This window comes from Oryctolagus cuniculus, chromosome 5, assembly GCF_051225735.1.
Source record: "Oryctolagus cuniculus isolate XC-2025 breed Fujian yellow rabbit chromosome 5, ASM5122573v1, whole genome shotgun sequence".
Classification (NCBI taxonomy): Eukaryota; Metazoa; Chordata; class Mammalia; order Lagomorpha; family Leporidae; genus Oryctolagus; species Oryctolagus cuniculus.
The window spans coordinates 24,505,985-24,518,830 of NC_142871.1; the positions used below are offsets into that span (position 1 = coordinate 24,505,985).

The window sequence follows — 12,846 nt, forward strand, 5'->3', positions numbered from 1 at the left end:
CTGCTGTGGCCAGGGAGTGCAGTGGAGGATGGCCCAAGTGCTTGGGCCCTGCACCCGCATGGGAGACCAGGAGAAGCACCTGGCTCCTGGCTTCGGATCACTGCGGTGCGCCGGCCACAGCACGCCGGCCACATTGGCCGTTGGGGGGTGAACCAACGGCAAAGGAAGACCTTTCTCTCTGTCTCTCTCTCTCACTGTCCACTCTGCCTGTCAAAAAAAAAAAAAAAAGCCTATTAAATGTCCAATTACAAAATCTTCAGCTGAATCTTTAAGCCAAGCATTACCATACCGGTTGATGTGCTTAATGATTTTGTAGAGAGAGTAAAGGATAAGAGTTGAAGCTAGTTTTACTTGTTCTGGATGATGCCTCAAGAAGAATCAGGGCCTGTGTAAGACATCTCCCGGTCCCTCCCCTTTGGTGGCTTGCTGGGGACATAACCATGCAGGCTGGTGAGTTTCAGGAAGCCCGTCTGAAAGCAGAAAGAAAAGGTGTGGGCTGTGGCACTTCATGATTTCCACATCACATCAGCTTCTTTGGATTTTTAATTATTTTACAAATAGTTCACAATCTCACGAAATCCTCCTTTTAGGGGTGGGGGAATGTATTCAGGAGAGGGATGAGGCAGCCTTCAGGGCCAAAAGTAAGGGATCTTTTTACTTTCCTATTGCTTTTAAACTAATTATAGAGTGAGGTTCAAGAGGACACATTCCATAAACCTACTGTGGTTTGCCCAAATTTCTCTTTAGTTTGACTGTTACAGATTCACTCTTAAAGGTTCACATTAGAAGATCTGCAATACTTGAGTGGGAGCTTGAGTGGGAGGTGGTTTTTTTTTTTTTTTCTTACCTGGCCTATAGGAGTTAATCTTTTTTAGAAGATTTACTGAATCCTTGTTTGAGTTTTACTCCAGAAGCAGGATCCATAGCCAATCCTTTGCAAACATAAACAGATTTGTTATCACATTAAAGCAGAACATTTGCCAAGGAGGGAAGAAAGAAATGATTGTGAAATTCCCACATTGGATTCAGAAGTTTCAATTTTTTTTTTGTTTGTTTTTTAGTAGCTATTATAGACAAATACCCACTCTCTTGCCTGGGCCAAACAATGAGAGAAACAAGGACTGTCTCAAGTGCTTCTCCCCTCTGCCCCAGCCCTTTCTTTACCCTTGGACTTCAGCATACCACCTCAGGTGACCCCATAATTATACAACAGAATTCTCAACATTCTCAGTAAGTTGGTGTCTTTACAATTCTTTCCCAGCTCTCATACAAGAAAGGGTGTGATGAGCCCTAGGGAAGCATGAGAGGCCTTCCCTCCAAGAGTTATTTGCATCACAGTGGACCCAGGACACAGCTGTCATCTTTCCCGCAGCACTGTAGTAGGGAGATATCAGGGATTAGGAGTAGGGGTGGACCATACTATGGTCTGGTGACCACGTGGTATGGGAGGACGGGGCTCTTGGAGAAATCATTCTTTGTAAAAGAACCAGATGCCCACAGTCTTACAGGCATCCTTTCTAATCAGCATCTGGTGAAGAGGAAGAAAAAAGAAAGCTGAGTCAGACCATCCAAGGATATGGCAAGAGCTTTTAGTGTTCTTTTTACCCAAAGATACATGGGTTTTACTTCTGCCAAAGATGCAGCAACTACACTTTGATCCTCCTTGCATCTGTTACACAAATAAATTAGGTAAAAGGGAGGGGTGATGCTCGGCTACTGCAGGTAAAATGCATAATGTGAGGGGTGGGCCTTGCAGTGCATGCTCCTCCGCTACTGGCTTTAGCCCAGCCCAGCCCAGCCCAGCCCAGCTGTTGGGGCCATTTGGGAAGTGAACCAAATGGAAGAAGGGAGATCTCTCTCCTCTCCTCTCCTTTGTTCTCCCTCTCCTTTGTCTCTCCTCTCCCTTCCCCTCCTCTTCTCTTCTCTCCTTCCCCCTCTTTCTTTCTCCCTCTCTCCCCTCCCCTCCCTTCCCCTTTCTCTCTCTCTCTCTCTCTCTCTCTCTCTCTCTCTCTCTCTCCCCTCAACCCCATAACCCCAAAACCAACCTTACTTTCTCTCTGCCTTTCAAATAAATTTTTGAAACTTCAAAAATTTTCTGAGGAGCCAGCACTGTGGCATAGAAGATTGAGCCTCTGCCTGCAATGCTGGCATCCCACACAGGTGCCAGTTCAAGTCCTGGCTGCTCCACTTCGGATCCAGCTCCCTGCTAATGCCTAGGAAGGCAACAGAGGATGGCCCAAGTACTTGGGCCCCTGCACCCAGACCCAGAAGAAGCTCCTGGCTCCTGGATTCAACCTGGCCCAGCCCTGGACTTTATGGACATTTGAAGAGTAAAACAGTGTGTAGAAGATTTCTCTCTCTTTTCTTCTCTCTCTACCTTTCAAATAAATAAATAAACCTTTAAAAATATTTCTTAATAAATAGTTATCTAAAAAAAAAAAAAAGCTAAATTTGATAAAACCCACTGGCTCCTGAAATGGGAACAGAATCCATACTCACGATGCTGGATAATGTAATTTAGTACATACATGAAGCAGCACAGGTTTGGATCCCAGAACCACATTGTCCTAGTGATTTTAATCTCGGCAGAAAGGTGCAGGAAAAGCTGCTCCTTGGCAGTACCTTCCCAGGAAATCAGTTGCTTGTATACAAAAGGCACATATTTCCTTGAGAAAATAGCCACCAGGAACTATGGGCTGCCGAGGCCATAAGCTCATTTCCCTCTGAACATTATATCTTTGTGGGTATGTGAGAAGAGCCACACCTTTTTCTGAAGCAATTTCCTAACACATATCCATACCCTTCGTGTTTATATTTCTGGGCCCAGTGTTTCCAAACCAGACAAAACTTTGGGGACATGCTCTGCTACTTCCTATCAGGTTGCTTGTCCAAGTTGCTTAATGTCTCTTGGGCTTTCCTCATCTCATAAATAAGGATATGAATACACTTTGAACTTCTGGTGCTATGGTAAGGATTAAATAAATTCGTACCTGAAAGGCTGGAAAGAGTACATGATGTAAGAGAAGGCAAGAGCCCATGAACAAGGGACTTATTTAGGATATCAAAATAACCTAGGCAATTTCAAGAAAATAGCTGAGTGACATCCCTAGTTCATGACATCATGTTTTCAAGCAAACTCTTCTGCCATCAGGAAAAACTCAAAAATTGCTAGGTTTGAAAAACTCAGAATGTGTAACTGTATACGGATTGTGATTCTAGGATAAGAGGAAAACAAGGAAGAAAGTAGAAAAATCTGGAAAAACATATTAATGGTAACACTGGTCATTTTAGGGTGATAGAATTATGAATGATTTTTATTTTCATTACACTTTTCCCTCTTATTTCCCAATATCTTCTACAGTAAGCATGAATTTCTTGCCTAATTTTTAAGATGCTATTTCTCAAAAAGAAATTTGGGGCAGGCTAACTTAATGTGGCCAGAAACAAAAAGTTGCTAAGCTACCGTAATGGCCTGACCTGTACAGATAAGCGCCAGAGGGTTTAGCACCAGCTTCAGTCTGAGTGAGGGCCGAGCATTTCACGTAACAACTCCACCCTTACTCTACTGCCTGTCTTCCATCTCCACTTTAATCCTCTCTGCACCTCAACTTTTTCCTATGCTTTGGCTGAACAAATCGTTTGTTTCCAGACTATGTCCTCTGTCCTCTCATTTTCACATCTTTTCATTCCTTCTTCAACTTTTCTCCACTGGGCAAAGTGAGATCATTCTGAAAGCTCGCTTCTAGGAAGCATCCCCTCGCTCACACGGACACTGCCTCTGCAAAGCCTCTCGGTCAAAGCTGAGCTTTTCTTGCATTCCCCTTAGGACTTTTCTACTCTGCTGCTAAATATGAGATGTAACCGACTGTTTCTCCCCTGAGACTTTGCAGGAGCAACCAAGCTTACTAACTACATGGTCAATGAACAAAGCCCCTTGTGCATCAATGATAGGTGTTTGTCAACATCTTAGAATATCCCATACTCTCTTGTATAGGAGACTTTCCTCTGCATGCCCTAACTACTCATAAGATTTTTGAGGTCAGTGAGGCTTGGGTATGACATACACATGTATCTCTCCTGATGTGAACTTAAAACACACTTTAAACATGGGAGGTGCTAAATGTTTATTTTACTCAGGAAGGTTCAAGAAAGCAAGCCAGAGTTGTAGGAAGTTAACCACCACTTAGATAACAAACAATGGAATTTATGTGACACCACCAATGGCCATAAATTTTTAAAAAAGGGAAGTGACACCAGGTGATATAAACCACTGATTGTCGACCTAGAAATAAAGCTCAGTAACAACACTTTTTAAGAGACCCTTTGTTAGTCTGTTTCATGCTACTACAACAGAATGCCTGAGGCCAGGTAACCAATAAAGAACTGGGACTCAGTCCTCACAGTTCTGAAGGCTGAGAAGCTCCAGGTGAGGCGGCCACATCTGGAGACAGTCTTCTTGCCATGTCACCTGATGGGGAAGGTGGCAGGTAAGAGAGCACAAGCGCAAGCAGGAGAGGAAGGGGGCTCAGCCCTTCTGACTGAATCACTTCTTCAAGCTCCAACCTCTCAACGCTGTTGCCCTGGAGGTGATGTTTCCAACACATGAACTTCAAGAAAGGTTTAAACCACAGCATTCTACCACATGTCTCCAAAATGCACATCATTCTCACATACATTTTCACAGACATGTTTATTCCATCCTTGATAGCCCCAAAATCTTAATGTACTTATTTAAAAGTCCAAAGTTCAGAATCTCATCTAAATCAGATACGGGTGAGACTCCAGGCACCAGTCCTCCTGAGGCAAATTCCCCTCCAGCTTGATTCCATGAAATTAAATATTATCTATTTTCAAATTACTATGGTAGGGTAGGCATAGAGGAGACATTTCTGTTTCAAGAGAGAAGCTGGAAGAAAGGAGTAACTGGTTCCCAGTAAGTCCAAAACTCAAGAAGGAAAACAATATTAGACCTTAAGATGTCAAAATAATTGCCTTTGACTCCATGACCCACATCCTGGGCACACTGTAGCAGGAGCTGAACTCCCAGGACCTCAGGCAGCACTGCCTCTAAGGCTTTGCTGGGCTCAGTTCACTGAGAAGCTCACACAGCTTGAAGTCTCATGCCTGCAGCTCTCCCAGGCTGGACTAGCACAGTGGCCCTACAGCCATGGGAATGGCAGCTGTCCCACTCCCACAGCTCTCTGTGGCAGTCTCTGTGTGGGATTCTTTGAATGGCCCTGCCATTGTGACAAGTCTTTGCATGGGCCACTAGACTGTGGAAGCTGCCATAATCTCATAGCTCTTACATTCTGCATGCTTGGAAAGTCACACCGCATGGATAGGGGTAAGGTTTATGACCTGAATCTTCTAGAGCAGAAGGTTGAGTTGCACCCACTTGGGCCATGGATGGCACAGCTGAAAGAACTTTGCTGAAATGTGGAAAGCAGAGTCTAGAGGCATGGGCAGTAAATGCTGAGGTCCTATGAGCACCTGTCTGCAAACTTTTCCCTTAAGATCCTAGCTTGCCTAGAAAATCTCTGAAATGCCTTTGGGGTCATTCTCCCATTGTCTTGATGAACAGAATCTGGCTTCCTCTGTCCATATTAATATCTTTTAAAAATGGTTGCTGTGGGGAGCAACTCGGACTAGACTAAGTTACTCGAATTAAGACTTATTCTATGCATCTGCTCTCCCACAATATGGCGCTGGGAGAGGAGTAAACAGCTTCTACGCAGCTGCCTCTCACCAACTTGAGTGATGACCTGCAGGAGCTGATCCTGCTCCTGATTGGAAGAGAGCAGCATACTCGGCGTGTGGATAGCAGAGTTGGGATTGGTGGAAGAGGACTATAAAGGAGGAGAGAGACAACATGCACCAGGAACATCTATCTGAAGGAATACCTGAGCAGCCCCCGAGAGAGCCGGCCGGCGGTGTGCCGCTCCCCCGCAGAAGTGGGGAAAGTGGCAGGGGGAACCGCCCTTCCATGGAGGTGGAAGGATGGTAGCCAACCCGGGAAGAACCAGCAGCAAACCCGGGGAGGGCCGAGCAGACAAAAGAACAGCGCAGGGTCCTGTGTCGTTCCTCCACGAAGAGGGGGAGCGACAGGTTGCCTGGCCACACTCTTCATATACTCTCACAAACATGCTTTTTTATTTTTTCTTTATTTGAAAGGCAGAGTTACAAAGAGGGAGAGGCAGAGGCAGAGAGAAATCTTCCATCCAATGATTGATTCCCCAAATGGCTGCAACAGCCAGAGCTGGGCCAGGGCCAGGGCCAGGGCCAGGCCAAATCCAGGAGCCCGGAGCTTCATCTGGGTCTCCCACATGGGTGCAGGCACCCAAACACTGGGGCTATCTTCTGTTACTTCCCCAGGTGCATTAGCAGGGAACTGGATCAGAAGTAGAGCAGCCAGAACTGGAACTGGCACCCATATGGGATGCTGGCACTGCAGGCAGTGGCTTTAGCTGTCACAGAGCTGGTGCTAGCCCCACTTCTCAGTAACAGCTTTCTTAGTCTATTTTGTGTTTCTATTACAAAATACAAAATATACTGGGTAAATTATAAGGAACAGAGATGTATTTCTACAATTCTGGAGGCCTGAAAATTCAAGGCTGAGGGACTCACATCTGGAAAGGACCTTCTTGCTATGTCATCCTACCATGGAAGTTGGAAGGGCAAGAAAGGAAGGGGACTGGGGTGGGCATTTGGTGCAGTGGTTGAGATACCACATGGAACGTTGGTATCCCATATCAGAGTGTTTGATTTGAGTCCTGACTCCACTTCCAATTACAGCTACCTGCAAATGTGCACCCCAGAAAGTAGCAGGTAATGATTCAAATAGTTGGGTCCTTGCCACCCACATGGTTCCCACAATAACCAACATACTTCTTGCTAAAGACATTAGTGTATTTACAAGGACAGAGCCCTCATGACCTAATGACCTCTTAAGTCCCACTTTTCAACACTGTCACATTGGGGATTAGTTTCCAACACACGAATTTAGGAGACACATTCAAACCATGGCAGAAGCTCCTGTTACAAATGGACTAATACAGACCAGCACAAAGGAATAGACACACTTGTGATTCTGATTCCACACAGGCCTTTTTCTATTAGTGGAAGGAATTCTGGGTTTATTCTTCAAGCCTTGAACATTTCAAATGATTTTGCTTCCTCCACAGAATGGCTCCGAATGCCCTAGCAATTTTATTTTTAAATGTAAAGTAAGGTTGTAGGAAAGAACAAGAAATTAAATTTGAAAACAATCTTGAGTCTGAAATAAAGCAAAAAGCTATCTTATAAAGCTCATTAACATGAAACTTCAATCCTTACGCCAATAATTTAAGTAAGAAAATATATAATCAAGATTTCCCTCTTTGGGGCCAGAGCTGGTAAAGCTGCTGCCTGCGGCGCTGGCAACCCATATAGGTACCAGCTAGAGTCTCAGATTCTCCACTTCTGATCTTGCTCCCTGCTAATGTGCCTGGGAAGGCAGCAGAGGATGACCCAAGTGCTTGGAATCCTGCACCCATATGAGAAACCTGGAAGAAGAAGCTCTTGGCTACTGGATTTGGCCCATCTCAGCTCTGGCCATTGTGGCTGTTTGTTTGGGGAATCAATCAACAGATGGAAGTTTATCTCTCTCTTCCTGTCTGTCTGTCTGTCTCTGCATCTCTCTCTTTGTGTCACTCTGCCTTTCAAATCAATCTTAAAAAAAAATTCCACTTTCTCCCATGTATTTCATTCAATAAGCATTTTGAAGAACCTAATATACACCATGAAAATTCTAAAATGTAGAGATATGGCAGCATCAATAATTAAAAAAAAAAAAAAACAAGATACAGAAGGGGCTGGCCCTGTGACATAGGTTAAGCCTCTGTCTGAAGCACTGGCATCCTGTATGGGCGCTGGTTCAGGCCCAGCTGTTCTTCTTCTGATCCAGCTCTCTGCCATGGTCTGGGAAAGCAGTAGAAGATGGCCCATGTGAATGGGCTCCTGCAGCCATGTGGGAGACCAGGAAGAAGTTCCTGCCTCCTGGCTTCAGATCAGCTCTGGTCATTGCATCCATTTGGGGAATGAAACAGTGGATGGAAGACTTTCATCGCTGTCTCTCCCTCTCTCTGTTTGTAACTCTGCCTCTCATATAAACAAATAAAATCTTTACCAAAAAAAAGGTGATAAATATTGGGGTACCAGCATTGTGGCATAGATTAAGCTGCTGCTTGCAATTACAGCATCCCTTATGGGCACTGATTCAAGTCCTGGTTGTGCCACTTCTGATCCAGCTCCCTACTAATGTGCCTGAGAAAGTAGCAGAGGACAGCCCAAGTCCATGGGCCCCTACATCCACATGAGAGACCCCAGATGAAGCTCCTGGCTCCTGGCTTTGGTCTGGCTCAATTCTGGCAGTTGCAGCCACTTGGGGAGTAAACCAGCAGATGGAAGACCTCTCTCTGTTTCTCCCTCTCTCTGTCTGTAACTCTACCTCTCAAATAAATAAATAAAATCTTAAAAAAAAGACAGAGTAGAAAAGTCCTTACATTCTTGAAACTTATATTCCCTTACCCTTTTTGCAGGGGAGACAAAATGAGTTAAATATATAGTGAATATTTGAAGGCAGTAATACTATAGGGTAAAAAAAGAGAGAATTAGAAAGGACTTTTTTAAAATATACACTTATTTAAGATTTATTGATTTATTTGAAAACCAGTGTGACAGAGAGAGGCAGAGAGAGGCAATGGGGGGGGGTGGAGAGAGAGAGAGAGACTGTCCATTCACTGCTTTACTTTCTGAATGTCTGCAAGAGTTGGGAATAGGCCAGGCTAAAGTTGGGAGCCAGGAAATCCATCTGGGTTTCTCATGGGTTTGCCAAGAACTCAAGTACCTGGGCCATCATCTACTGTCTCCCAGATGCATTATCAGGAGAGCTGGAAAGGATATAGGATGTGGGTGTCCCAAGCAGTAGCTGAACTCCTATGCCACAACGTCTGCCTCCCTTCCCTGACTTTTTTTTGGACAGGCAGAGTTAGACAGTGAGAGAGAGAAAGGTCTTCCTTCTGTTGGTTCACCCCTCAAATGGCCACTACGGCTGGTGCGCTGCGCTGATCCGAAGTCAGGAGCCAGGTGCTTCCTCCTGGTTTCCCATGCAGGTGCAGGGCCCAAGCACTTGGGCCATCCTCCACTGCCTTCCCGGGCCACAGCAGAGAGCTGGACTGGAAGAGGAGCAACTGGAACAGAATCTGGCGCCCCAACCGGGACTAGAATGCTGGGGTGCCGGCGCCACAGGCAGAGGATTAGCCAAGTGAACCACGGCGCCAGCCCCTGACTTTTAACATTACATCTGATTGCTCTCTTTTCCCTTCCCTAATCTCTTTCCTAGTTTACTACATAAAATATCATGGTTCTAAGACACCTAAATTTGAATTGCACATTGTCAAATATATTTAATCCTGATAAATAAATATTCCTTCTTGGCAAATAAGCTTTGACTTCAAACTTAAAAGAATGCTCTTCACCTCTTTAAGCATTATCATATATTCTCTGAAAATAAGAAAAAATAAGACAAAGTAACTATCTTTTCTGAAAGACACTAACCATTATCTTTACAAAAAAAATTCTTGGTGGAAGTTTTACCATATGAATTCACACACAGTTTGAATGATTTTTTCTTAGTGAAAGCTAATCTCTGACTCATTAAGTTTTCACAGATCAGGAAAAAACCAACGACTTGTCAGAATTCTGGCAACAGGGTAGAGTCAGAAACCCCAGGACTCTGTCTCCCCACCTAGTCAACAACTGCAAGGGCAGAATCCAGCTGATGCAATGATTGTGAAACTCTGGGATCTATCGAAGGTTTGCAACTTCCAGAGGAAGACTTGGGCTGTAAAGCGCAGTTAATTTCATCAATTTCAACTCTTAGCACAGTAGCGGCTTCACAGCCCCCACCCCTCAGCCATGTGGCAGGCAGCTGCGCACATACTCCAGGATCAATTTGCACATGGGTTATAGATGCAAGGGTGGGCAACTATGACTCTGTCCTCCAAATATTGGGGACCCACACTCTGATCTTAGGCTCTGGTTGCTGTTGTTCCTGATCAAAGAGGTGCAGACTACGAAGCAGTTTGCCTTCACTGTGGCACCTGCATTCCACCAGACCCCCACCCCCAGGCCTTTGTGCTTTTGTTGCTAGCTTCTTTTCCTCTGGCTAAACTGACTTCCAGGGCATTTAAAGGGCTAGTACCCTCTTCCTCATTCATTTGTCTTTTTCACTTCTTAGGAACTGGATATTTAAGACTAAAATATTAAAAAAAAAAAACAGTTGCATATATAAGAGAAAATTAGAAAGTGACTGTGCATGCTCAGGGAAGGACACAGATCCAGACGAGACCAGGAATACCTTAAGTTTATACTGCAGGCTGATTTCTGGCATAATCTGTAACAATTAAAAAATAATATAAATAACAAGAACCAGCAAATCCTGGAGAAGGGGAGAATCTGATTTCCAGAGTTACCATACCATTAGATTCAATTGTTGAATTTGCATCAAAAACAAAACAAAACAAAACACCACAAGGCATACTAAAAAACAACAACAACAACAACAAAAAAACAGGAAAGTATAGATCATTTAAAGGGGGAAAAAATCAACAGGAACTGTCTCTGAAAAGACTTGATAACAGCTCTGAGAGAGGGAGAAAGAGGCCATACACTGGATTACTCCCCAGATGGTCACAATGGCTGGGGCTGGGCCAGGCCAATGCCAGGAGCCAGGAGTTTCTTCCAGGTCTCCCATGTGAATAGCAGGGACCCAAGCTCTTGGGCCATCTTCCCTGCTTTTCCCAGGGCAGTGGGAGGAAGCTAGGTCAGAAGTAGAATGGCCAGGACACAAACTGGTTCCCATATGGGATGCTGTTACTGCAAGCAGTGGCTTAAAGCGTTACATCACAATGCCAGGCCCCCAGACAGTGACTTTTTTTTCTTAAAGATTTATTTATTTATTTGAAAGACAGAGTTACATAGAGGAAGAGGCAGAGAGAGAGAGAGAGAGAGAGAGAGAAAGAGAAAAAGAGAGAGAGAGAGAAAGGGGGGGTGCATCTACTTGTTTACTCCTCAAGTAGCCACAATGGACAGAACTGGGCTCATCCAAAGCCAGGAGCCTGGAGCTTCTTCTGGGTCTCCCAGGTGGGTGCAGGGGACCAAGTACTTGAGCCTTATTATACTGCTTTCCCAGGCTATAGCAGAGAGCTAGATTGGAAGTGGAGCAGCCAGGACTCGAACATGCACCTATATGGGATAGTAGCACTGCAGTATGGGGCTTTACCTCAGTGTGCTACAGCACAAGTCCTACCACTTTTAAACAAATATCTCAAAGATGCTCAAAGAACTAAAGGAAGATGTGAATAAAGACAAGAAAATGATGAATGAAGAAAATGGAAATATCTATAAAACAATGTAATCCCTAAAAAGAAACTCTGAATCTGAAAAATACAGTAACTGAAATGAAAAATTCACCAGAAGGATGAAGGACACATTTTGAGCAGGCAGAGAAAGATCCAAAGAACTTGAGATAGGACATTGGAAATTACAGAGTCTGAAAGATCGAAAGAAAATCAATGAAATAAAAGTAAACAGAGCCTAAGGAACCCAAGGGGCACCATCAAGCAGACCAATATATACATGGTGGGAATGCCAGAAAATGGAGACGGAAAAAAGGGCAGAGAGATTATTTAGAGAAATAATGAGAGTTTACAGGATAGCAGAATAGGGAGGGAGTTTACTGCTCCAGTGTAGGGGAAGATAGTTTAAAAAAAAAGTGGAGAGAGTTTAATCTCAGGGAAGAGTTAGGGAGAAAATTCCAGAGGAAACTCCATGTCCCTCCAGTTAGAGAGACGCTGTGGACCTGCATGGAGGGTGTGGACACAGACAGCTCAGGACCCAAGCAGCCTGGACCCTCAGCATCGGCTTTGGGGAGTGAGGTGAGACCAGACTGCAGCAGCCCAAGCCCCTGGCAATAAAGCTGCAGGAAGAGCTTGGCATGAGTCCAATTTGGAATTCTGTGGGGCACAGTGTACCTGCCAACCTAGAGGGAAAAAAAGGGGCAAGTCTCTCTCTCCTGTCAATCTGGCACCAGCCTCCTATAACTAGCCAAGAGAGGACTGGCACAATTTTGGACATACATAACAGCTGTACCAGCTTGTGTCCATGCGCCCAGCAACCAGTGGAGAGGAGATGCCTGAGTCTGGCTGGGAGAATTGACAGGGGGCTGGGTGCTCATGACTGTGGGAACCTTGTGTGCCAGAACTATAAAAGCTCTGTGGCTGCGTGGGAGAGTGCAAGGAGCAGCTGGGACTCTGGGCAGTCACTGTGGGTGGATCCACACATTTGAAGCTCCCTGATTCTCTGGTGAGGGTCATTGCTGCGAGATCCATTGTGTGTTTCTTGTGGCAGCATGGACAAATGTTGTATCCACTGGGGCTGGCAAACAGGTATTGGTCTTTTTTGTGGAGAGGAGGTGAGCATGAGAATATGCCAACAGAACACTACATACCTCCCCTCTAATAAAAATCAAATAGGGGAGATATACCATGCCCAACTTTGGTGTCATCTAGAACACTGCTCTCACTCTGGAGCACTGAACAGAGCTCCCTGACCACACCCAGCACATGTTTCTGGGTACTGACTGAAAGAGTGGATAGTTCACTAAGCCACAGAGGCGTAGTCCAAAGATAAAAGCTATCACAGAGAAAAACGATTAAAAAAAGTATCTCCACAAATGCCTAATAATAAACACAGCAATTCAAGAAAAAAAGAATAAGGAAGAAAGCATGAAGCCCCAAAAGAACACAA

At 44.7% G+C, this 12,846-nt stretch overlaps 1 protein-coding gene across 1 annotated transcript in view; it reads right to left on the reverse strand.

Annotated features, from left to right (window-relative positions):
- Positions 1-736: 736 nt before the first annotated feature.
- The window catches only part of ZC2HC1B (zinc finger C2HC-type containing 1B), a 56,237-nt gene continuing 44,127 nt past the window's right edge, over positions 737-12,846 (reverse strand). Inside the window, exon 7 of the mRNA XM_089332409.1 lies at positions 737-932. Within this exon, the coding sequence (XP_089188535.1) occupies positions 862-932 (71 nt within the window). The 3' untranslated portion in view covers positions 737-861. The remainder of the gene's footprint in view (positions 933-12,846) is intronic.